Consider the following 27857-nt stretch of genomic DNA (forward strand, 5'->3'; position numbering starts at 1 on the left):
GTCAACTACCTCGAGCCATGCTTTTCCTGCTTTTAGTGACTTTGCCTTTTGTAACTTCTAACGTTCCTTTTGTCAGTCAGAGTATGTAGCGGGGAAAATCTGAGATCGAAGCCATGGGATTGACTCGACTCAATATTTCAGTGAAAGTCGCCATAGCGCTTTATTGTTTCCAAAGGAAAAGGGAAAAGAACGAATAAAGCCCAAAGTTTGTTTTTAAAACAAAAAGAAGAGATCTTAGGTACGGGTGTTTTTTATACAAGGGGAAGGTTTTAAGCACCCCTCATATCTGTGGTACTCCACAGGAACCTTTTTGAAAATCTGTGTCGTGTGTGCTAAAAAGGGTTTGTTTTATTTTTAAAATAAGCTCGGCAAGACATTAAGCCTTGTGCCTACATACCTCCTCGGTGCAATGGAGAAGTCAGAGCTAATGTAGTTCCGCTCAAAGGGAAAACATTTTTAAAACGAATAAACACTTTATTGTCGTCGGAGAGAAATACTCAGCCATTGATCTTGAGCATGAGAACAAATGAATTCTTTGCATCGCAAATGAAAGAAGGGCTCCAACTCGGATAAAATCAACGAGTATGCCACTAGCTCTCTCACGCGGAAACGATCTCATTATATCAATCAATTTCAAAATCGTGGGGTATAACCACTCGTTCCGACAATTAACAGTGTCTAAACTTTTTGAAGAAAAAGCCACTAAGGGCAAAAGATATTTTTTTAAGAAAAGTTTTGAAAAGATTGCAAACATAAGAAGGTTTTTGAAAAAGGGAGAAGATTTTGAAAATTTAAGAATGGGAGGAGATGAAGAGGCTATCCTATTGCGTAAAATAAAAGCTAAGGAAAGAAACGGTCTAACCGAAGAAGAAGCCAACACTTGACATTATGAGTCAAGGTAGATTTCCCATCCTTTGGACTTATCAACACTAAACCAACACATTACCACTTGGGGATCCAGATGAAATTATTATCTTAGCACCACTTTTGCATTTAAGCACATTAAAATTCTGACGAAAATCGGGCATAGTAACGGCTGTTTTCGGGTAAAATCCTTATCTCAATGCCTTGGAATTAACCATCAAGGACTTTCAAGGAAATACCTGCATACAGAAACAGACAACAATCCAATGCCAGACAGACAGAATAACAACAGAGTAATAACAGAATAAGGGTCCAGAGGCACTAAGTCCATAAGTCCGAATCTCCAAAATGCTAGGGATAGTAACCAATAGTCCGAAAGAGAGCCTTAAACGTTTTTTAGATTTTTGTTATTTATTAGTGTTTTAGCATAAAAGTAAAGTATGGTCCAAGTGGACAAAAAGAAAATAGCGGAAACATAAACATAGTGTCCAAATGGACAAAGAAAAAATAGCGGAATATAAATGTCCAAATGGACAAAGAGAAAATAGCGGAATGTAAATATGATGAAATGATAAAATAAAGCGATAAAGCGAGAAATATAAAGAGCGGTATAATAAAGTGCGGAAATTAAATTTAGTTGTTAGATGTTAAAGATAACCATCTTGAAACTTGTCAAGTATGTTATCAAAGTTAGTAATAAAGATCGATGGTGAGTGAAGGATGTTCTCGGATTTAAATTCAATGGACATTTATCAGAAGCTTGATAAAATCATAGCGACTACACGATAAACCTCCATAAGTCTTAAATCAACCGCATACAATTCTCTTCCATATTTGATCTTTTTTGATTCGGGACACGAAATATTGCGCTATGTAAAGCAGATCGCCAAGTGATTTATGTAGAAATCACCCTACAACGAGGCTGGTCAAAACTTTATGTGCTAATGCATGCGAGAGAAATGATATGTAGATCATTCTCCGAAAGCAATACCGCACGAAAAGAAAATAGGTAACGATCTAGTCTTTACCAAGAATCCATAAGAATTCTCAAGGTATCAAAGACTTTCATCGATCAAAAGAAAAAGAAATAAAAGATGGAATCATATTCAAAAGCTCCTTTCATCCATAATTTCAATCACTTAATATTGCAGATTCGGATTCTCATCCTATCGACGCCCTAAGTCCATTGAAATTAGAGAGAAATTAGGCCTCTAACTTGTGATTCAAAGAAAATATCAAAAGAAAGGAGTAGAAGATGAGTTAGAACCAAAAACAAGTCAAAAACCACAAAAACAAGCATTCTGCCCAGATGTAAATCGATTTGCACAGAGTGTAAATCGATTTGCATAACTCTGTTTTCAAATCTACGCAGTTTTTCAGTTGTGTAAATCGATTTGCACCAGATGTAAATCGATTTGCACAACACAGTTTTAAAAAAAAACAGCAAATCAAGAGAAGAAAACTTGTTTAAACATAAAACCAAACACCTTGTGATCTTGGATCAATTTGTGCACGAAAATGTATCAAGTAAGCAAGCAAAACTCATCAATGTAGCACCAAAGGTGCATCAAACATAAACAACAATGGATCACATCTTGAATTATGGAAAGGATCTAGAATTTTACCAAATCTTCCACAAACTTTGAATCTTCTTCAAGAACACACAACCACAAGCCTTGATCTCTCACAATTGATGAAGAAAAAGTAGTGTTTATGTTGAGGTTTAGCTCTAAATTAGTGAGGTTCAAGATGTGACTCACTAATTTGTGTGGAAGAAAAAGAGCTTTGAGTGAGGGGTTTGGAAGAGGTGAGGAGAGAAAGAGCAAGAGTTTTCTTGGCTATCAAAGCTTGAAAAATGAAGAGGGGAATGCCTCAATTTATAGCACTTAGGCTTGGGAAATTTTGTGGCTTGGAGTTAGGATTGGAAAATAGAATTAGGCTTGGGAAAAGGATTTGGAGCCAAAAATGAGATCCAATGGTCTTGATGCAATCACATGAGGGTTTATGATTAAATGATGTAGGTAATCAAATACAAGAGCTAAGTCATGCTTCCCATGCTTGCAAATGATGTCAACACTTTCAAAAGCTGAAATTTGCCTTCATTTTTCCAAATTCGCACTGGTGCAATCGATTTACACTTTATGCAAATCTATTTACATAGCTGAAAAAGGCAAAATCTGGGGCAAAAACAGTTATGCAAATCGATTGCTGTCTTATGCAAATCGATTTGCACTGATGGCAGAAGCAAATCTGGTGCAGAAACAGTTGTGTAAATCGATTTACACCTTATGCAAATCGATTTGCACAGTGAAATGTTGAAAAATGCTCCTTTTGATGGATATTTTGACTTGATACCTACAAAACACAAACATACAAAAGCACAAGGCAATATTTTTGGTATTTTGGTTAGTAAAACAATATATACAAGACTAAAACTTGGGTGCTTGATGATTCCTCTGCAGATGAATTGAGCACAACAATACAAGTATAGCTCTAAGTTAAAACTTCTTGATTGATGATTGTTATGCAAATGATGTGTAATCTTAGGGTCAAAATTTGGGGTATGACAGAGTAGCCTGTCATCTAGTACCAACTTCTGATATCAGATTTGTGAATACAACGTTTGAATAATCAGAATCAGAGTTACAGCTTGGTGCAGAGCATCTTCTTGTCTTCTGACTTTGAAGTGCTTTAGCGTGATACCATAAGAACTTCGGTGCTTCTACTTCTGATCTCATGTTCTTCTGATGCTTCATAGACCATGTTCTGATTCTGCTTGACCATCTTCTGATGTCTTGCGAGAGCATGTTCTGATGTTGCAATCCTGAACCTTCTGAGTCAGTGCTTCTGAGTGCTGAATTGTGCATACTCCTTATATATTTCTTGAAATGGAAAATGCATAGGATTAGAGTACCACATTGTCTGATACAAAATTCATATACATTGTTATCATCAAAACCAGAATATTGATCAGAACAAATCTTGTTCTAACAATCTCCCCCTTTTTGATGATGACAAAAACATATATAATTGATATGAATTTGCAATCAGAATATCAGATGACAAAAGGGAATTACACAGATATAGCATAAAGCATATAATCAGAGTGTGTGAATATGTCTCCCCCTGAGATTAACAATCTCCCCCTGAAATAAATACTAGAAGAATTTATAAATAAAATACTTCCATGAGTATTTATCCATTTCAGTAGAGACTTTCACTTCGCCTAGAACTTCAAAATATTCAGAGCTTCTGCTTCTTGCTTCCATAGGACAGCTTCAGAGCTTTGAATTTCTTCTTTGTTCTCATAGCATGCTGGATTAAATCAGAACATTCTTGAATGTATCAGAGCATCATCAGAGCATCTTTACATTCTGAAATGTTTCAGAACATACTAGACAAAGAATATCATAATCAAGAATGTATCAGAGCATTCTTAGTGAATAGCATGTATCAGTGCATTCTTGATAGATTCTTAATAAGTAGCATGTACCAGAGGATATGAGAGAAGAAAATGTATCAGAGCATATTCTGCCACGAGAATATCAGAACATTCATCTTGCTTCTGATCTTGAAGCTTCACAGCACTAAGCTTGCTTCAATTTTCCAAGAACATGCTTCTTTATAGAAATGCTTTTCCCCATGTATTTGCTTCTCAAGTTTAGCTTTTTCAGAATATCTTCAATCCTGCAAAAATTCTCAAAGACATAGAACTTGCAAATAATGTTAGGAATGTTGAGACTTAATCCCAGCAATTGATATAATAAATCAAATCAATTATCATGTTTCTCCCCCTTTTTGTCATAACATCAAAAAGCATTAAAAGATTCAGATGATAAAAGACACATAAAGTGAAGAAGATAATATTTCATTGATTAACAAAATATATCAGAAGTACAAGAGGAAGAGAAGTAGATGCAAGAAACAGATGCAAGAAACAAGAAAACATCTAAGACAAAGACACACTACGACTAGCCTAGCTTAGAAGCTATCTTGGCCAGAAGGTTTTGAATCTCAGTAGGGCTTTCTGTCTGCGTCTTCATAAAAGATCTGAACTCATTGTGAGTATCCTCATTCTTGTCCAGACGAGAAGCAAGATCAGCTTGATTTTGTTGAAGAGCCTTCATGGTGTTCATTAGAACAGAAGGTCCAGCAGAAGAAGCATCAAAGCTAGTGTCCATAAGAGGATTCTCAACAGCAGCATCGACCATGAGAACATCAGCTTGATTTTCCTTAAGAGGAGGTTGCATAGCAGGATGATTCTCAGCATCTTGAGTTTCAACTTCTTGATTTCCAGCATCAGCTTCAGAAGCAACTTCAACAAACACAGGAGAAGGGATTTCAGAATCTGAATTCTCTAAAGCCAGAAGAATTTCAGCCAAGTTCTCAGGAGGTGTAGGAGCAGCAGATTCTGTTGGGTATTCAACTTCTGGATATACCATATGTGGTGCCTTAGTAGAGGGATTTTCCCTTAACCAGTTGAATAAGAATTGAAAGTCGCCAGTCAGAACATGATAGTGAGGCTTCCACACAACCATAGCAAGTGGATGTACTTCCTCAAGCTCATCAACAAATTCTTTCTCTTCAAGAGATTTCCAGCTCCTGATGGGATGATAGTACTTACCATCATCTAACTCCAGAGAGTAACCAGAAGATCCAGATGCATCAGCCAAGCATCTCTTCTGGATGTTCAGAAAATCAGTCTGAATATCCTTCGTGAAGGTTTTCGACACTTGGCGAGTAGCAACATGATCCATCTTGGACTCATAAGCAGCTTTCAGAGTATCCAACCCTGTTCTGACCTTGTACATCAACAAGTCATAGCAAGCATCAATAGAGGGTTCAGGAGGATTGAACGTGAAACAATAGTCAGGGTAAAGAAGACCGTAGGGTTTTGTTTCTCTTGAGAACAAAGCAGGGGTGGTAGAAGAGGTTAAAGGGGATGAAGAATCTGTGGTGGAGGTGGTTGAGAATATATTTTCAGAAGGAAGTTGGGGAGAGGTAGCATTTGGTGGTTGAGGGTTTAGAAATGGTGTAGAAAGAAGTGGTTGGTTTCTGTTTGAGGTGGTGGAAGAGGATGGAATAACAGAAGGAGGAGGATTTTTCTAAGGGGGACGGTCAAAAGAATGATAAATTTTATGAATGAGCTTCTCAAGCTGTTCATCAGTTCTTTTTACTTTGAGAGACTCTGTAGGTTTCTTCTGCTTCTTTGCTTGCTTAGCATCAGGTCCTTCTTCTGTGGCTTTTCTTTTCAATTTCTTTTCTTTCTTCTTCTTTTCCTTCTTTCTTAACTCATCCAGAGATGGAAGAGTTCTTATTCTTGTTCTTGTTGATGAGATGAAGAACCAGCATTCTGAGATGAAGACGAAGCCATTGACACTTTTATGAGATTTCTGGGTTTAGGGTTTTGGAAAAGAGAGAATAGGATGCAGAAATGCATAAACAAGAGAGAGAATGAATGCGTGAAAAGAGAAAATGATGTGATGAGGGAGGTTTAAATAGACACGGATTTGAAAGACAAATGCAATTAAATTCTGAGAATGAACAGTTACGAAATGCAGAAAATCAAAGGCATTTAATATTGAGTGACGTTAGGGCAAAACGTGATATTTGAAATGATTTGCATAGTTACCTAGGGCGGCGTTTCATCAACTGCATGCACACTTGTCCAATTAGAGTGAACACGTGTTCATCTTCTGGAATAGCTGGTGACAGCTTTTTTGCTTTAAAAGAGATTCTGAATCAACTTAGACATATGAAACGTTAGTAGTAACAGAGTCAGAATATCTAACTGATTAACAAACAAAACTTCTTATAAAAGAAAATAAGACTTATCATTTCAAATATAATCCATATATCAGAACTTCTCATCCTTTCATTGTGAGCATAAACCCATACTGATATTTTTCAGAATGAACTTAAACCTATCTTCAGCAAGGGGTTTTCTAAAGATATCAGCCCATTGATGGTCTGTATCAACAAAGTCTAAAGATAGAACACCCTTCTGAACATAGTCCCTAATGAAATGATGTTTAATCTCAATATGTTTAGCTTTGGAATATAAGATTGGATTCTTAGATAAACAGATAACTAAAGTATTATCATAGAAGATAGGAATGTTACTATCATATATTTAATAATCTTCTAGCTGACTCTTCATCCAGAGCATATGTGTACTACATCCAGCAGCAGCAACATATTATGCTTCTGTTGTAGAGAGGGCAACTGTATCTTGTTTCTTGCTGTACTAGGAGATCAGGTGACTTCCAAGAAATTGACAACTTCCAGAAGTACTTTTCCTTTCAGCTCTATCTCCAGCGTAATTAGCATCACAAAATCCTACTAAGTTGTATTCTTCAGATCTTCTGTAGACTAAAGCAACATTAGTAGTACCTTTTAGATACCTCAGAATTCTCTTAACAACTGTTAAGTGAGATTCTCTAGGATCTGATTGGAATCTTGCACACAGACAAACACTGAATAAAATATCAGGTATAGAAGCAGTAAGATATAGAAGAGATCCAATCATACCTCTGTAGAGCTTCTGATCTACCTTCTTACTTACCTCATCCTTACCTAGAACACACGTTGGATGCATAGGATTTTTTTCTTCTTTGCTTTCTGAAAGATTAAACTTCTTCAGAAGTTCTTTCACGTACTTGGTTTGATGAACATAGTTTCCATCAGAAGTTTGATTGATCTGGATCCCAAGGAAGTACTTGAGTTCTCCCATCATGCCCATTTCAAACTCAGCCTGCATAGACTTAGCAAACTCCTTTCCAAGTGTATCATTAGAGGTTCCAAAGATAATATCATCAACATATATTTGACAAATTAAAATATCCTTTTTAAAGGTTTTACAAAAGAGAGTAGTATCCACTTTTCCTCTAGTGAAACCATTGTCCAGAAGGAAAGAACTTAATCTTTCATACCAAGCTCTAGGATCTTGCTTCAGGCTATATAATGATTTCTTTAATTTGAAAACATGTTTTGGAGACTTAGAGTCTTCAAAACCAGGAGGTTGGTGGACATATACTTCCTCATCTATAAAACCATTTAAGAAGGCACTCTTAACATCCATCTGATATAGAGTGATGTTATGTTGAGTGGCAAAAGAAATTAATAAGCGAATAGACTCTAACCTGGCCACTGGTGCAAAAGGTTTCAATATAGTCAATACCTTCTTGCTGACTATAGCCCTGAGCAACCAGTCTGGCTTTGTTTCCTACAACTTCTCCTTTTTCGCTTAGCTTGTTTCTGAATACCCAATTGGTTCCAATGATGTTGAATCCTTTTGGTCTAGGAACAAGGTCCCATACGTCATTCCTTGTAAACTGATTGAGTTCTTCTTGCATGGCAAATATCCAGTCAGCATCCTCTAGAGCTTGATCAACAGAAGTTGGCTCAATAAGAGATACCAGACCAAATTGACATTCTGCATTGTTCTTAAGGAATGCTCTTGTTCTGATAGGATCTTCTTTCTTCCCAAGGATAACATCTTCTGAGTGAGCAGAGTTGAGTCTAGAAGATCTTCTGATAGTTGGCTCTTCAGAAATTCTGAGATTCTCTAATGAAGCAGCAACCTGATCTTCTGACACTTTGCTTCTGGGTTCTTCAGATTCTGAGTTAGAGATTTCAATATTTGCAAAATTCTCAAACTGCTTTGGCTTTTCAAGACCAAGCTTATCATCAAATCTGATATTGATTGATTCTTCAACAATAAATGTTTCAGTATTGTATACTCTGTAGCCTTTTGAGCGTTCAGAATATCCAAGAAGGAAACACTTCTGTGCCTTAGAATCAAACTTATGCAGATGATCTTTAGTGTTCAGAATATAACATACACATCCAAATGGATGGAAATAAGAAATGTTGGGCTTTCTGTTCTTCCACAATTCATAAGGAATCTTATTAAGAATAGGTCTTATAGAGATTCTATTCTGAATATAACATGCAATATTTATTGCTTCTTCCCATAAATGCTTAGCCATATTGGTTTCATTGATCATGGTTCTGGCCATTTCTTGTAGAGTCCTATTCTTTCACTCTACAACTCCATTTTGCTGTGGAGTTCTAGGGCAAGAGAAATCATGGGCAATACCATTTTCTTTGAAATAAATCTCAAAGAATCTGTTCTCAAATTCGCCACCATGATCACTTCTGACCTTTATGATTTTACACTCTTTCTCAGATTGAATCTAAGTGCAGAAGTCAAAGAACACTGTATGAGACTCATCCTTGTGTTTCAAGAACTTTACCCACGTACATCTGCTATAGTCATCTATGATGACTAATCCATATTTCTTCCCTCTGACAGATGTTGTTTTGACTGGGCCAAACAGATCAATGTGCAGAAGTTCTAGCGGACTAGAGGAAGAAACAACATTCTTAGACTTGAATGCAGGTTTAGAAAACTTCCCTTTCTGACATGCTTCGCAAAGAGCATCTGATTTATATTTCAGATTAGGGAGTCCTCTGACCAAATTAAGTTTGTTAATCTGAGAAATATTTCTCAAACTATCATGGCCTAATCTTCTGTGCCAGACCCATTGCTCTCCACTAACAGACATAAGAGAAGTTACCTTTTGATTCTTATGATCTTGAAGATCAATATTTTCAATGTTGTTCTTTCTCTTGCCTGTAAATAGGATTGAGCCATCCTTCTGACTTACAACTTTGCAAGACTTTTGATTGAAGATTATGTCATAACCAATGTCACTTAATTGACTTATGGACAATAAGTTATGAGCTAATCCATCTACAAGAAGTACATTAGTTATGGAAGGAGAGTTACCAATACATATGGTTCCAGAGCCAATTATCTTTCCCTTCTGATTCCCTCCAAACATGACTTCTCCAGCAGACTTAAGCACCAGTTCTTAGAACATAGACCTTTTTCCCGTCATGTGCCGCGAGCACCCAGAGTCCAGGTACCATGACATGTTTTGCTTTGTCTTCTTTGCTGCCAAGGATATCTGCAACAAAAATGATCTTCTCCTTAGGTACCCACATTTTTTGGGTCCTTTCTTGTTAGTTCTCCTCAAGTTCTGATTGAACTTGGGTTTAGCATGATAAACAACAGGAGGTGCAACATGATATTCCTTAGTTTCAGCAACATGATATTTTCTATTTCGTGTCACATGCTTCTTAGTGTGTGTAATGTGAAAACTCTTAGCACGTGATGTGAGCCTAATATCATGGGAGTGGCCATACTTGAACTGATCATACAAGGGCTTGTATGTGATTTTCATATCATCTACAGGTTCAAGTTTGTATGAGGTATCACTCTCATAACCTATGCCAACTCTCTTGTTTCCACTAACTCCATATATCATAGAGGCAAGTTGACTTCTTCCAATACCTCTAGATAAAAACTTCCTAAAACTCAAGTCATATTCCTTGAGAATATTGTTCAAGCTTGGAATAGACTTTTCTGAACCAGAAGATGACTCAGCATCTTTGAATAGTTTTAAAACTTTTTCTTTGAGTTCAGAATTTTCTAATTCAAGCTTTTTAGTTTTAGATGCAAAGAGCTCTCTCAGCTTTTTGTATTTGATACTAAGCTTAGCCTTGATTTCCAGAATTCCAGTTAAACTGGAAACTAGCTCATCTCTAGATAGTTCAGAAAATGCCTCTTAAGAGTCAGAGTCTGATTCTGATCCATCATCCACGGTGGCCATGAGTGCAATGTTTGCCTGCTCATCTTCAGAGTCTGATTCTAATTCTGATGAATCTGAATCGTCCCAAGTAGCCATAAGAGCTTTCTTCTTCTGAAACATCTTCTTGGGTTTCTCCCTCTGAAGCTTTGGACATTCACTCTTGTAATGACCAGGCTCCTTGCATTCAAAGCATGTGACCTTCTTTTTGTCAGATCTTCTGAGACCAGAAGATTCTCCTCTTTCAGGCTTTTTGGAACTTCTGAAGTTCTTGAACTTCCTTTGTTTTCTCTTCCAGAGTTGGTTTCCCCTTCTAGAGATCATGGACAAATCATCATCATCTTCTTCTTCTTTTGATTCTGACTCTTCAGAATCTTATTCCTCCGCCTGAAAAGCGTTAGTGCATTTTTTATTCAAAGATTTTAAAGCAATAGACTTACCTTTCTTTTAAGGTTCATTAGCATCCAGCTCTATTTCATGACTCCTCAAAGCACTAATCAGCTCTTCCAAAGAGACTTCATTCAGATTCTTTGCTATCTTGAATGCAGTCACCATTGGGCCCCATCTTTTGGGCAAGCTTCTAATGATCTTCTTGACGTGATCAACCTTTTTGTATCCCTTGTCAAGCACTCTTAATCCAGCAGTTAGAGTTTGAAATCTTGAGAACATTGTTTCAAGGTTTTCATCATCCTCCATCTTGAAGGCTTCATACTTCTGGATTAATGCAAGAGATTTTGTCTCCTTGACTTGGGCATTTCCTTCGTGAGTCATCTTCAATGATTCAAAGATGTCATGGGCAGTTTCTCTGTTTGAAATCTTCTCATATTCAGCATGAGAAATAGCATTCAGCAGAATAGTCGTTGACTTGTGATGATTTTTGAATTGTTTCTTTTGTTCATCACTCATTTCTTGTCTTGACATCTTTGCTCCACTAGCATTTACAGGATGTTTGTAACCATCCACAAGTAAGTTCCATAAATCACCATCTAGACCAAGAAAGTAACTTTCCAATCTATCTTTCCAGTATTCAAAGTTCTGGGCTTGTATGAACGATCCTAAAAGCTTCCTTGGGACTCAGTGATGCTAACTGAATACTTATTGTGACTTGAATACCTCAGAATTATTCTACCCGACCCCTTCGAGTTGAGCTTCAAGTGAACATGGAGGTTGATGAGTCTGCAGTTACAGATGAGCTGCGACCATCTGAATAGCTTCGCCACACCCTAAGGAACATGTTTGGATGCTTGGATTTTCTTGACACCTTCTGAATTGCTCTATGGACCTCCAATTGCACGAGCTCCAAAATGAAAGCAACAATGGTGTTACTCCACTTACAGAACTGATCCAGGTGCTTGGATCACCTCAAATGAACCCCCTTGAGATGTTAGAATGCTTACTTTCCAAAGAAGAGCTCTGGTTTGAAGAAAACCATTCTTCTTGCCAAAGAACTTTGAAAAACCATAAGCATGAGAGAGATAAGGAGAAAGCAAGGAATTGAGTTGCTTTGGTGTGATTAATATGAAGGAGAGCACTTATATTTATAGGAAAATGGTTCTGTACAGATTGAGGGAGTGAGCTTGCTTAATGAGGGAGTTTTGGTTTCTTGGCCATGAAGGAATTCAAGGAATATCCAAAATGCAATGATGGCCAAAACGAGTTTAGCTCCCTATCCATTGATTCCATCTGATCTTAGGGAACATTTCTGATGCAGAATGAGCTCTAATTGGTTGGTGAGAAGATTCCTTTGATGATTCATCCATTTGCCATAAATTCCCAAATGTAATCATTACATAATCACATGTTCTTGTTTTGGGAATCTTCCTCAATCCTTATGCCATGGTGAAAATGAATGCATGGTATGTTTGCAGATGTGTTATGGGTCGTGTATCATCCATTTGTGAGGTCATATGCACAAAATTGCAAAGTTTCAAAATGATGCATGACCTGTAATTTTCCATCATGAGGCCAACTTTGAACAAGCATAACTCTTAGCTCAAAATGAATTTGGAGAAGGTTGAGCACAATTTGGAAATCCCTAAACATCTACTTCAATTCATTAGTTTGAGGTTTCTTCATAATCATTTGGGAATATTGTGAAAAATGAGCTCAAAGTTGGAAGAAAACTAGGTTAGAAACACTTAGAAAACTTTCTAAGTTTTTATGACCTAAAGCTTCCAAATTCCAAATCTCTTAAATGATTGATTTCTTGAAAAAAGTTGCACTATAAGATGTTGTTTTATTTTGCAAGATCTACAACTTTCATGTTGGAAGTTTTTTGAGTTGTGTAGGTGAAATTTTGAGTTCCCACAATGCCCTTAAAAACCGTAATTCCCGACTTTTTGATCCTTGGTGAATTTTCTTGAATTTATTTGGTCAAATGACTTTAATAATAATATATTGATTATATTGATCCTTAAAAGTCATGGTTTGACTAAAACCCTAAAAGTCAAAGGTGATCCTGTACAGTTGACTTTTTCAGATGAAGTGAGATTTTGGACTTTTGTGATGAACCAAGTTCTCCTCCTCAAATGAATGATATGAATGGACTATGTTGAGGTAATAGAAGTTCTTGAACCATGTTTTGAGTTTTGGGTTCATGTCCTGATTAAAAGTCAATTGTCCAGGTGAATTAGGTCAAAAACCCTAATTGTCGACCAGATGAAATTGATGACTGTGGATCTTGAATTGAAGTGTAATGCCCAATGGATGTTGTTATATGGATCATTTGAAGATGATTGAAGCCTTTGATAGATATCCTGGAGCTTTTTAGGGTTTCCCAAATGTGATCCCTGATTATAGCCCTTGATGGGCTCAAAACCCTAGTCTGGTGGCCTGGGTAAACCTGAGTTCAGATGACTGGGTGTCTAATCAAACATAGGTGAATAAAAATGAAGCTTTTGGGTCCCATGATTTTATTAGAGACTAATCCTTCTATTGATTGATCCTTTTCCTGAGTTCTTTTGTTTCTGAACATCCTCGATTGAGCACCAAATGAACAAGTGACTGTTCTGAGTATCTGTTTTGATCTGATGAGAAGCCTGAAGATATGACATCTCAGGGGGTTTCAAAATTAGGGTATGACAACCAGTTCATCCCCAAAATTACATCCAACCCACTTAACGGCAAACAAACTAAATCAACAGTGAAGTTCATATCGAAGATCGACAAAGGACACTTCAAACATACTAGAGAAGTAGTCATTGATCCTTTAGCTGGAACCTCGACTACCATCTCACCATTCATAGAAGATAACACAACACCCAATCTTTTAACGCAATCAGCAGCAATAAAACAATGAGTAGCACCAGTATAAATAATAGTAATTAAAGGAGTACTATTTATGAAGCATGTAACTCTGATAAGCCTGTCCTCATTCGATGTCTGAGTTCCAGCCAAAGCAAATACTCTTCCACCACCTTGTGCCTTCTTTGGTTTCGAACACTGACTTCCAATGTGTCCCTCTTCACCGCAGTTAAAACAAACCATTTCCTTATGCTTACAGTCTGACATAGCATGCCCCATCTTACCACAGCGAAAACATTTCTTCACCTCAATGTTGCACGCAGTACTCTTATGGCCAGGTTTCTCGCAATTTAAACAAGTCACATTAGGAGGAGCACCTCCCCCACTAGATCTCTGGCCCTGCGTAACTCTCTATTTACCTTTACCAGCTGGAGCATCACATGGTTTGCCACGGTTGTGCTAAATGTTGCCTCTCCTATTAGTAATGACCTTGTAATGAGCATTGTTATCTTCTTCAAAGATCCTACAACTATCAACCAAATTAGGAAAGATATGAATCTTTTGATACCCAACATCTTTCTTGATCTCAGAGCGCAATCCGTTATCAAACTTGATGCACTTCAAAAACTCAGCACCTGCTCCATCATAATACGGGTAGAACTTAGCCAACTCAGTGAACTTTGCAGCATATTCAGTCACTGACATATTCCCCTGTTTGAGCTCAAGAAACTCAATCTCTTTCTTACCCTGAACATCTTCAGGATAATACTTTCTCAGAAATTCCCTACGGAACACAACCCAAGTGATCTCTTCACCTGCCACCTCCAATCTCTGGCGAGTCTCTAGCGAGTCTCTAGCCACCAATCATCAGCTTTGACTGCTAGCATGTGAGTACCATAACGAACCTTTTGCGCTAGAGTGCAATCCATCACACGGAAGATCTGTAGCAACCTGCCCTAAAATTAAAGGTTTTAGAGTCGCCACCTACTCTGAAGGGCGAATAGGAAACCCTACGCAGTTTAGAGATCGGGGTAAGTTATTATAATCAGGTCGAGGGAAGGTGTTAGGCACCCTCAGCCCTTTCCTATTGGATTTGAATCTAGGGTAACAGTTTTATGGCTAAAATATTGAGGTTTTAATAGCTACGAAAGTGATTAGGGAAAAATTGAGATTTTAGGGAGGGGGACTCGCCTTGGTTATCCAAGTGCCTACGTATCTCCTTATGGAGAATCAGAGTCAACGTAGTTTGGGCACAGGGTTGTACGCCTTTGAATTAGTATGAGGTTGTTTGAAGTTATTTTAAAGGCTTTTTGAATGGCCTATCGTAGTTTTAAATTTGATTTGAAAGGCATTTTGAGTTGCCTGATTGGAAAGGATGAAAATCCGTAGTGTCGTGGTTTAGTGTGTTTTAGATGTTTGGGCGTACAACCCTGATTTAATATGTCACCGTTAGTTGCGATGATCAATAGATTTGATCATTATAGTTAACAGATTAAATTGTATTGCTGGTTACTCTGACCAATAAATTTGATCGTCGCGGGCAGCAAATGAAATGTGTTTTAATTTTGTAATTAAAATTAATTGTCATTTTATTATTTTATCTCTCGTCTAGTGCGACTAATAGCTTTAGTCGGATCGAGGAGAGAATTAATCGAAGGTTGATGTTTCGCCAAATGGGCAATGGGATCGGGCAAACCCTAATGCATTCCTATCTTTCTAGGATTTTTGTGATCATAAATATTAATTAACATTAATTAAACCAATTAAATAAATAATCGAAATAATCTAATAATCGAGATATATTGTAATCTTAGCCTAATCCTAATTTAATGATATTATTAAATTAATTTAACAATCAAACTATATACCATAAAAATATATCAATTTATTTAACCTTTAAACAAATAAATAATAAAAAAACAATTAAGAAACCTGGGTGCCGATCCTGTATGGTGCATTGCTGAGTACCTATGGTGTGCCATCAACCTCGCTGCGTTGGATCTGGCTGGGCACGCATCCGACGGTGTTTCTACGAGGGTGCATCACAGGCATACGTTGATGCGCAACACTGGAATATATCAATTTATTTAACCTTTAAACAAATAAATAATAAAAAAACAATTAAGAAACCTGGGTGCCGATCCTGTATGGTGCATTGCTGAGTACCTATGGTGTGCCATCAACCTCGCTGCGTTGGATCTGGCTGGGCACGCATCCGACGGTGTTGCTACGAGAGTGCATCACAGGCATACGTTGATGCGCAGCACTGGATCCCAAGGTTTGTTTATGTAGAAAATCATGAAAAATGAAGAGAGACGCTGGGTCTCGAACCCGCGTCCTGATAGTTATGCACAAATATTCTTTGCCAACTGCACTAGCGTTGTTAATTTTTAGTTTAATGAAACAAATGCAATTTGTAAAAAAACAAATAATTTGAACGGAACTAAATTACGCGCCCAGCCAGGTCTTCTTCAACCTTGCGTTTTCTACAAAAAAACAACCACCTATGCCCACGGTTTTCAGGTGTAGTTATATCACTACAACAATCAAACTCAACCAAAATGCAACATAAACCATATCCAAATACATAAATCGAATAGAAATTACGTTTTGAATTCAATGGTACTAATAATTATTCCTAATTCTGTCTGTATCGATATCCCCCAATTTAAACCTTAAGAACCCTAATAATGGTGGATATCTATACCTGCATTAAAACTTTAATCAAACCATCCAGAAAGCATCAAAACTTTATTATGAACACAAACATATGATCAAATTGGATTAAATACGCGTGAAAGTGTGCAATCGATCTTGAAAAGAAAACGCAAAAATGTGACCACGTAGAACACGTTCATGTACGTCCTGGACCTTCGTGCGGGGTGGATCAGATTCAGGAGATACCGAAGAAACTTGTTTGATCTTTAGAATGGCCTGAAACAATATTTAACCTAGGCTGCTAACTGCTTCTGTGTCAATTGTTTTCGTTCTCGAGTGAAGTTCTGGAGGCCACAAAAACCCCTATAACTTTCGTCTGCAGCCCCCCCCCCCCCCCAAATCTCAATCTCTTTTCTACTTATAAGCAATTAGTTAGGTTAACAAAAACTTCCCAAATCTTTATGATTTGCACGATTGTTCTTCGATTTGGAGAGGATATTGATCTTTTCCTTTTTTTAGTCCTCAATCAAACAAAATCAAATCCCAATCAAAATGCCCACGGTTTCTTTCTCTCACCAATCAGATTTTTTTGCTTCTAGAAAGGCTCTCCATGTTTTTTTTTGTTTGGTTCTTTCTTTTTCTTCAGCCCAATTAACAAAAACAATAAACCTAATAATCAGCCTAATAAAAACCCCCCTTCTAAAAAAAATAATAATATCTTAATTAACAATAATACTAATACTAATATAATAAAATTTAATAATAATAATACTATAAATAGAAATACTAATAATATTCTAACCTAAACAATAATATTAATATTAAGTCTAATAAGACTATTATTACCCCAAAAAATAATCCTAATATTAATCCTAATATTACCTAAAAAAATAAAAATTAATAATGCTAAATACTAATAGTTAATTATGATATCAAATAATAATAATCAAAACAAATGTTGGTAAAACCCAAAATACCCCCAAAATGACAAAACCTTTGTAATAATTGGGCCCCACGTTTGGGTCCTAAACACCTGCTAATTACGCCCTTGTTTTAACTCGACCTGATTTTACAAGAGAGTGGGTTTGACAATAGAAATGTCAAACCCCATGACTCTTAATTTTGATCCTTGATGGATTACCAAACGTAGATTGGATCGGGCAAATTTTGGGGTATGACAGCTGCCCCTGTTCAATCTTCTTAAACATGAAGAGTCAGATAGGCACGTCTACCTATCGTGATCTAAAGGTAGAAGATGATTGAACACTGAGAATGCCCTGAAATTTGCATTTGTTGGGAAGAAGTTTTGGAGGAGATGGGCTTACAGATGCCACCCGAGGTGAATACCATTTTTCAGAGTGTGGAGCAAACGCTTTCTAGAAGGAACCAGATGCTCTGATTGTAGCATAGCCTAAAAAGGCAACCTGAATTTTATGCAATGTTATGATGCATGTAATGTGTGATGCAGTGAGCTTCTCAAAATAAATGAGAGCGATGTATGTATATGCATTATGTATGAATGAGGTATTTTAATTGAATGATGCATGATTGTTAGCTATGTTAGTTAAAGTATGTTAGTAATTCTGAAAAGAAAGATAAAACCTTTGCGTGTTATTGATGATGTTTTGAAAGATATCACTGCCGAGGGACTAACGTGATAAGAAACCCAATTGAGAAACCCTTTTGTAGATCCTTGTTGTAAAATCCTTTGTAAAACCCTGTTTGCCTGGAAAGCTCCTAGAAGGGATGGAATACGTCTTAAAGAAAACTGCCTGGAAAGGCTCCTGAAAAGGATGGAATATGTCTTAAAGAAGACTGCCTGGAAAGGTTCCTGAAAAGGATGGAATATGTCTTAAAGAAGACTGCCTGGAAAGGTTCCTGAAAAGGACTGATAATATTCATTTAATTATAGAATGACCACTATGTGGTTGAAATGTATTGATAACTCCGTGTAGAAAATCCTGATATGGGAAAATAAATCCCTGCACCAATAGGATCATTTGCTAAGATTATAGCAAACTCACCTGCACCATTAGGATCATTTGCTAGGGTTATAGCAAACTCATCTGCACCATTTGGATTATTGGGTTTTGCTGTAACAGTCAGACGGGAACTGACTACCAAACGAGAATTGGATTTTCATGTACTAGTCAGACGGGAACTAACTACCAAACGAGAATTGGATTTTCATGTACCAGTCAGACGGGAACTGACTACCAAACGAGAATTGGATTTAATGTACCAGTCAGACGGGAACTGACTACCAAACGAGAATTGAATTTGATGTAACAGTCAGACGGGAACTGACTATCAAACGAGAATTGGATTTAATGTAACAGTCAGACGGGAACTGAACTTTGTAAGGATTTGCTAGGACGAGAACTGGACTTTGTAATGATTTGCCAGGACGAGAACTAGACTTTGTAAGGATTTGGATTTTGCAAATGAAAATTGGGCTTTTATAGTATATGAATGTACCAGATGATATGCATGGTTTGATGTTGGAGTGAAGCGACATGATAAATGCATGACAATGATTTATGATGACTTGGATGTTTTGATATATGGGATAATGCTTATGCCCATGCTTATGTTGATTGATGTAATGAGTGGAACGAAATAATGTCTTCTATAAGACTACCTGAAAAAGGTTTCCGGAATGGATGTGAACATTTGTCTTAAAGAAGACTACCTTAAAAAGGTTTTAAAGAAAGAGGAATGTCTTAATGGTGACTACCTGAAAAGGCTGGAAAAACGTCTTAAAAGTCTACCTAAAAAGGTTCTTGGAAAGGATAACGGATGTCTTAGAAAGACTACTTAGGAAGGTTCGTAGAATGTCTTAAAGAAGACTACCTGAAGAGATTCGTGAAAAGGATGCCAAATTGTTTTGAAAAAGACTACCTGAAAAGGTACTTAGAACAAGAATGTCTCGAAGAAGACTACCTGAAAAGGTACTTAGAAAAAGAATGTCTTGAAGAAGACTACCTCAAAAGGTTCTTAGAAAAGGAATGTCTTGAAGAAGACTACCTGAAAAGGTACTTAGAAAAAGAAATGTCTTGAAGAAGACTACCTGAAAAGGTTCTTGGAAATGACGATGATCGTCTTAGAGCAGACTACCTAGAAAGGTTCTTAGAAAAAGAATGTCTTACAGGAGATTACCTAAAAAGGTTATTGATGATGATTGTCTTAAAGAAGACTACCTAGAAAGGTTCTTAGCAAAGGATGATGAATGTCTTAAAGAAGACTACCTGGAAAGGCTAAAAAATAATATCCTTAAAAGACTACCTAAAAGGTTTTTGGAAAGACTAATAAATGTCTTAGAAAAGACTATTTAGAATGAAACTGTCTTACACAAGGCTACCTGAAAAGGTGTGGTGTAATGTATCAACCAATGTATGCAATGCATGACTTATATGTATTTGCATGATGCTTCAATGATAGGTTGTTAACAACCAAAGCGTATATAGTTCGCTGGAGTTGTAAGGTTGTTGGATGCTAGCGCGATTCCCCAATACCTGTTTTTTGAACTTTGAATATCGTAGTTAGGAGAAAGATTTGTTCGATTTTTGTAGAGTGTGAGAACGCCTTTTCCTTATATTGTGCGTCTTGCCCCATTTTGGCTTTGTCGTATGCTTCGACTTTTAGATTGAAGGGGTATGCCCTTGATCCCCAGGATATGGAGGGTTATCCAGAGTGTGCTATCCTTTTGAATTTGAATTCTTCCCATGTTTGACATTCCCCTGATTGAGATTGCTTCGAGGTGTGCCCCAAGTCGATTGGTCCTTAGGAAGAATGCCCCCAGTAAATAGGATTTTTGACTGTATGCCCCTGTAACCCTTGAAATTTTGCCCCTGTTTAGGAGAACCCTCTAGATGTGGTTCCCCCCATGCAAAGGTCTTTATTAGAAGTGATCACCCTTGATTAACCAATTTCGAGATTTCCTCGATGCTAAGTGTATATTTGTAGATGACGTTGTACCCTTCGAGAGGTAACTCCAATGCGATGCATATGCAAGTTTTGAAATTGAAGTCCGTTATGAATTATGATTGGATGATTGGAAATGAATGCTTGAAGAAGCGCAGTGGTTAGAAATAGTTTTAACAAACTTAGGAGTCAGTATAACAAAATCCTGCTTAATATGCTTTCGTGGTTAACCTTGCCTCAATTAGGACTTTTAAATGTTGTAACTTGGCCTGGTTCATGTTTTAAGAAACAATGGATATAAGGCTCAAAATTTTATTTGTCCCACCCCTTTCTCCTTGATGTTCTCCAAATCCTAAAAATTCTCCTAATCCAACGAATGTACTTTGTTTGCAAGAGAACCGCTTCAGTCTTGATGTTGAGCAGAAGCCTTAGTAGAGATCCAAGCAGTTGTAAAGCTCCAAGCATTGATGTGAAACTTTGATGGTTTAGCAGTCACAAGATTATCCTTTGTATTTCACCTTTGTTTTTATCCCTTATTTTTGCATGAACCAATTCCTTTGAGTTTGATCCATCGGGATGCCCCAATTTTTGCCTAAGTCGCCTTGTTTTCTTTCATGGAATTTTCCATTTTGACTTAGCGGGCGTTTTTTCTCCTTTTTCTTTTGAATACTCCTTTTGAGATTTAATCCTTGGATTTTGAATATTGTGACTGCCATGTTGATTTTGATTTGTAAGCTTCGACTTTGATACTTCCTCGATCTTGAATGATGTATTGAGGAAGAAGATGTTGTGAATGTTATCTCCATTGCTTCCTCAATCTTGGATGAATGCGAGGAAGAATATATGCTTGAACCTTTGCTTGAATCCTTTCTTAGATTGATTGATTCTCTTGACAACCAAAATACACCATTGAATTATTCGAAATCTACCCTGCCCCTGGTTGAAATCAAGGTTTATTTGAAAAAGTAGAAACAAACTCCAACTCCTGGCTCGAGGGGGTGACGAGGGATTAACATCCTTATATCTCCACTGTTTGGGAATTAAAACAATGCCTGTACATCGTTGGTTCGGTCTTACCTTGAAAGCATATGTTTAGCTGGACTTAATTATCTGTATTAGTCATTCTCCCTTAAGTTTGTTAATAACCCTAATTTTGAAATAGAATAGAAGCGTGCGAGTGAATTGATTCCAAAACCTGTGTAGTCATCCCATTAGAATTGCTAATCCGAAGGTACAACTTTTATCCTTAGTGACATTTAGTGAGATCGTAGGGGTTGAAATTCTGAGCATAGGAAAAGCTATTGAGCCTAGGGACAATCTCCTTTGTAAATCCGTTTGACCTTGTTTTACTCCTTAACTCCCTAGACTTGTAGAAGTAACGGATAATCTCGAATTTCTCCTTGGGCGCGTCAAACCTGTCGGGCATAAATTATTAGCGGTGGGTTTTCGTCGTATCGGAACTTCATGAGTTTCCTTTGACTGAACCTCTTTTGCTTTTCCTAAGGATAGTATCACACCATTCGCAATCTTTGGAGTTCGTAGGTTGATGAAGACAATCTATGGCCCTTTTGCCCCTTTGGTGGGGAGTCAACATATGTTGCCTTTCCTCCATCGTAGTTATGCATCTTTGTTTAGGATTTTGCCCCAGTTGGACTAATCCTTGCCTCTAGGTTATTGTAGAGCGTCCTTGTAAGTTTGATATGTTCTAAGATGAACCCCTTTATGACTAGATACATCTTGAGTGTATCTATGAGGGAACTTCTTTGTTGAACTAATCCTTGCTCGATGACAACCCTTATTGTATTTACAAACCCGTTACGGAAAGGCATGGACATGCGGCTGGCATGATGAAAGGCATCCTCTTTTCCTTAGTAAGACTAAGATCATTCTTAATTGTTTATCCTCCTTTCTCCATAGTTTATGATCCTTTTCTTTTCTTCGGGAAATCAGCTAGCACGGTAAGCATGGATGAGGGCGAAGGTAGAAATGCAAATGTAAATGTATGAACGCATAAAAATGCGAATGCATGCGTATGCGAGAGACTCCTTGTATTATAACTCCTTGTATGCAATGCTAACGTGTGACGTATAATCCTAGGGATAGCCTTAGAGGCGACATTAGAACCTAGTGAGATCCTTGCAAGAAAGATGTTATGACACGCAAATGGAAATCCCTTGGATTGGGGAGTATGTAGAAGGTAGCGGCTGGTGACCGTTCAAGACAGTCACCAAGTCTCATGGCCATCAAAAGGCCGTTCGACGTGTACCAACGAAGATGTCCTTCGAACGAAGGATGCGATTTTAGAAGTAGAATCCCTATAGCATAGGGATGAAAGATGTAAGCACGGGGTGACCGTTCAAGACAGTCACCAGATCTCATGGCCATCGAAAGGCCAATCAAACGAATGCTAATGAAGTTGTCCTCCGTATGAGGGATGTGGTTTTTTAGAAATAGAATCCCTACCGGCTAGGGGATACGTAGTTGTAAGCACGGGGTGACCGTTTAAGACAGTCACTGAATCGTATAGCCATCGAGAGGCCAATTGACGTATGCTAATGAGGGTGTCCTTCGTACGAAGGATGCGATTTTAGAAATGTAATCCCTACAGGCTAGGGAACGCGTAGATGTAAGCACGGGGTGACCATTCAAGACAGTCACTAGATCGCATGGCCATCGAGAGGCCAATTGACGTGCCTAAACGAAGATGTCCTTCGTGGGAAGGACACGTAGTTGTAAGAATACAAAGATATAGAAAGAGAATCCCTACAGGCTAGGGGGTGCGTAGATGTGAGCACGGAGTGACCGTTCATGACAGTCACTAGGTCTCATAGCCATCGGGAGGCCAATCAACGTGCATAAATGAAGGTGTCCTTCGTGGGAAGGACATGGTCTTAGAAATAGAGTCCCTGTAGGCCAGGGAACGCGTAGGAATACCTACAAAATTTAAATGCAAGGCATTCGCAGTATATAAATTGCACATATATGATAATAAGCACGTAATCACATAAGCCCTAGGTTCATAGGTTCGACGTAACGGCTTAGGGTGCCTACCCTTCCCATTGGTATGTTCTAGAAGGTCTCATGGGATCGTTCGTAGCCGCCGAGACTTTTTGTCTCTTGGGATTTTGGAACAACTCATTGGTCCATGAGGTTCGAATTTTAGGGGTTGGTTCCCAGAAAGATCAGCTAAATACCCAGTCCAGCCCTCAACAAGGTCGAGCCTCGTATCAGACCTTTCCGAATATTTAACCCACTCTGAGTGGAATTATAACAAGACTCGTAGGCGATGTAGTTCCCCTCTGGTCTTAATTATAATTCCCACGCTTAGGCGTAACAGCAATAATATGTAACCCAACAGTGCAAATATATATTAATATAACATTTAAACATTTAATGCAAATATATTAACATAAGCAATTAACATTTAGGCAAATAATAAAAATTAAATAAATAAATAAACAGAAATTAAATATTTATTTAAAAAAACATAACCCTAAACCAAACCCTAATTTTGGCAAATTTGCCAAACCCTAAAAAAGTTCGCCAAAAACCTAAAAAAGTTTGCCAAAAACCTAAACCCTGCCAAAACCTAGGAGCCTAATAATTCACCTATAGTATTCCCCAGCAGAGTCGCCAGCTGTAGCAACCTGCCCTAAAATTAAAGGTTTTAGAGTCGCCACCTATTCTGAAGGGCGAATAGGAAACCCTACGCAGTTAAGAGATCGGGGTAAGTTATTATAATCATGTTGAGGAAAGGTGTTAGGCACCCTCAAGCCTTTCCTATTGGCTTTGAATCTAGGGTGACCGTTTTATGGCTAAAATATTGAGGTTATAATAGCTAAGAAAGTGAATAGGGAAAAATTGAGATTTTAGGGAGGGGGACTCGCCTTGGTTATCCAAGTGCCTACGTATCTCCTTATGGAGAATCAGAGTCAACGTAGTTCAGGCACAGGGTTGTACGCCTTTGAATTAGTATGAGGTTGTTAGAAGTTGTTTTAAAGGCTTTTTGAATGGCCTATCGTAGTTTTAAATTTGATTTGAAAGGCATTTTGAGTTGCCTGATTGGAAAGGATGAAAATCTGTAGTGTCATGGTTTATTGTGTTTTAGATGTTTGGGCGTACAACCCTGATTTAATATGTCACCGTTAGTTGCGATGATCAATAGATTTGATCATTATAGTTAACGGATTAAATTGTATTGCTGGTTACTCTGACCAATAGTTTTGATCGTCGCGGGCAGCAAATGAAATGTGTTTTAATTTTGTAATTAAAATTAATTGTCATTTTATTATTTTATCTCTCGTCTAGTGCGACTAATAGCTTTAGTCGGATCGAGGAGAGAAATAATCGAAGGTTGATGTTTCGCCAAATGGGCAATGGGATCGGGCAAACCCTAATGCATTCCTATCTTTCTAGGATTTTTGTGATCATAAATATTAATTAACATTAATTAAATCAATTAAATAAATAATCGAAATAATCTAATATTCGAGATATATTGTAATCTTAGCCTAATCCTAATTTAATGATATTATTAAATTAATTTAACAATCAAACTATATACCATAAAAATATATCAATTTATTTAACCTTTAAACAAATAAATAATAAAAATATAATTAAGAAACCTGGGTGCCGATCGTGTATGGTGCATTGTTGAGTACCTATGGTGTGCCATCAACCTCGCTGCGTTGGATCTGGCTGGGCACGCATCCGACGGTGTTGCTACGAGGGTGCATCACAGGCATACGTTGATGCGCAGCACTGGAATATATCAATTTATTTAACCTTTAAACAAATAAATAATAAAAAACAATTAAGAAACCTGGGTGCCGATCCTGTATGGTGCATTGTTGAGTACCTATGGTGTGCCATCAACCTTGCTGCGTTGGATCTGGCTGGGCACGCATCCGACGGTGTTGCTACGAGGGTGCATCACAGGCATACGTTGATGCGCAGCACTGGATCCCAAGGTTTGTTTATGTAGAAAATCATGAAAAATGAAGAGATCTGATAGTTATGCACAAATATTCTTTGCCAACTGCGCTAGCGTTGTTAATTATTAGTTTAATGAAACAAATGCAATATGTAAACAAACAAAGAATTTGAACGGAACTAAATTACGCGCCCAGCCAAGTCTTCTTCAACCTTGTGTTTTCTGCAAAAAACAACCACCTATGCCCACGGTTTTCAGGTGTAGTTATATCACTACAACAATCAAACTCAACCAAAATGCAACATAAATCATATCCAAATACATAAATCGAATAGAAATTACGTTTTGAATTCAATGGTACTAATAATTATTCCTAATTCTGTCTGTATCGATATCCCCCAATTTAAACCTTAAGAACCCTAATAATGGTGGATATCTATACCTGCATTAAAACTTTAATCAAACCATCCAGAAAGCATCAAAACTTTATTATGAACACAAACATATGATCAAATTGGATTAAATACGCGTGAAAGTATGCAATCGATCTTGAAAAGAAAATGCAAAAATGTGACCACGTAGAACACGTTCATGTACGTCCTGTACCTTCGTGCGGGGTGGATCAGATTCAGGAGATACCGAAGAAACTTGTTTGATCTTTAGAATGGCCTGAAACAATCTTTAACCTAGGCTTCTAACTGCTTCTGTGTCAATTGTTTTCGTTCTCGAGTGAAGTTCTGGAGGCCACAAAAACCCCTCTAACTTTCGTCTGCAGCCCCCCCCCCCCCCCCCAAATCTCAATCTCTTTTCTACTTATAAGCAATTAGTTAGGTTAACAAAAACATCCCAAATCTTTATGATTTGCATGATTGTTCTTCGATTTGGAGAGCATATTGATCTTTTCCTTTTTTAGTCCTCAATCAAACAAAATCAAATCCCAATCAAAATGCCCACGGTTTCTTTCTCTCACCAATCAGATTTTTTTGCTTCTAGAAAGGCTCTCCATGTTTTTTTTTTGTTTGGTTCTTTCTTTTTCTTCAGCCCAATTAACAAAACAAATAAACCCAATAATCAGCCTAATAAAAACCCCCCTTCTAAAAAAAAAAATAATAACTTAATTAACAATAATACTAATACTAATATAATAAAAATTAATAATAATACTATAAATAGAAATACTAATAATATTCTAACCTAAACAATAATAGTAATATTAAGTCTAATAAGACTATTATTACCCCAAAAAATAATCCTAATATTAATCCTAATATTACCTAAAAAAATAAAAATTAATAATGCTAAATACTAATAGTTAATTATGATATAAAATAATAATAATCAAAATAAATGTTAGTAAAACCCAAAATACCCCCAAAATGACAAAACATTTGTAATAATTGGGCCCCACGTTTGGGTCCTAAACACATGTTAATTGCGCCCTTGTTTTAACTCGACCTGATTTATAAGAGAGTGGGTTTGACAATAGAAATGTCAAACCCCATGACTCTTAATTTTGATCCTTGATGGATTACCAAACGTAGATTGGATCGGGCAAATTTTGGGGTATGACAAGATCCTCTCAATCTCCTTCAACCATTCCAATGCGCCATCCGGGTCATGCTTTCCTTTGAAGACCGGCGGATTCTCCCTTTGGAAGGTGGCCAAACTACGAGACCCATCATTCTCATTGACATTTAGTTGATTTACCAAAACCTGAGCCATAGCCTCCAAAGCAGCAGCAATCGCGGCATTGTTTCTACCAGCCATCTCAACTAAGCACTACAATATAAATAATAGTCAGATAAAGTAATTATCAATACTTAATCGTTAACTAACTACGACTCGACAACTGGCTGGACAGACCGACCTGCTCTGATACCACTAATGTAACAGCCCAAATCTACCTAACGTTTATATTAAAATCAGAGTGCCAAAATTCCGACTTAACTTGAGGTATTACATTCAACTTTAAAGCCAACAACGGAAACAACAATTTTCTTTTTTAAACAGATACATAGCACTATAATGAAATAAAGAATTTTCAACAAGTATTTAGTCTCAATGATTCAACTTAAATTAAGTAACTGAAGCGGAAAACAAATCAACTTAAACTGAGAGTAATCATAGCATCTTCCAACAACTAAAATCAACAACAAAATCCTCAAAAAAACAACCGAATTCGACTTGAAATTAAATAACAACATAAATCAAAACAAGTGTTTGTTTCCCCCCGAGTGCTACGTATCCGAGCAACGAAATATAAAGGCAACGATGAAAACAAAGAAAGGGTGAGATATCGAAAGGTATAAGCAAGAGTATGATAATTGATATATTAGAAATAGAATCATACAATATTCACCACATTCAGAAACAACTACAATACAACCATCAACCAAACAACAGAGCAATAACAACGACGTCAGCAAAATGCAACTCAACAGGAAACTCGACTAATGCAAATGCATGTGGATCCATCGGAGTACAACTCCCAACTTAATCATATGCCAGGTTATCGAGGCATTTTCAACAACTTTAACAGGGTGCCATCAAGGCCAACTTAATCAGATGCCAATTCA

The 27857-nt window shown here is 37.3% G+C and overlaps 1 protein-coding gene across 1 annotated transcript; it reads right to left on the reverse strand.

Annotated features, from left to right (window-relative positions):
* Positions 1 to 14222: 14222 nt before the first annotated feature.
* Positions 14223 to 27048, reverse strand: LOC131618857 (uncharacterized). The gene is made up of 2 exons (XM_058890013.1): positions 26852 to 27048; positions 14223 to 14616 (listed from the first exon to the last, which is right to left on the reverse strand). The coding sequence occupies exons 1-2, from the start codon at positions 27046 to 27048 to the stop codon at positions 14223 to 14225; spliced, it is 591 nt and encodes a 196-aa protein (XP_058745996.1).
* Positions 27049 to 27857: the final 809 nt, after the last annotated feature.

Source organism: Vicia villosa, linkage group LG7 (assembly GCF_029867415.1).
Source record: "Vicia villosa cultivar HV-30 ecotype Madison, WI linkage group LG7, Vvil1.0, whole genome shotgun sequence".
Taxonomy (NCBI): domain Eukaryota; kingdom Viridiplantae; phylum Streptophyta; class Magnoliopsida; order Fabales; family Fabaceae; genus Vicia; species Vicia villosa.

Bases quoted from the DNA above. Each gene is read 5' to 3' on its own strand.
- LOC131618857 (XM_058890013.1), bottom strand. From the start codon at position 27,048: ATGGCTGGTAGAAACAATGCCGCGATTGCTGCTGCTTTGGAGGCTATG. The intron at 14,617-26,851 runs GTCATACCCCAA...ATTGGTGGCTAG, and splicing joins AAGGAGATTGAGAGGATCTT to AGACTCGCTAGAGACTCGCC.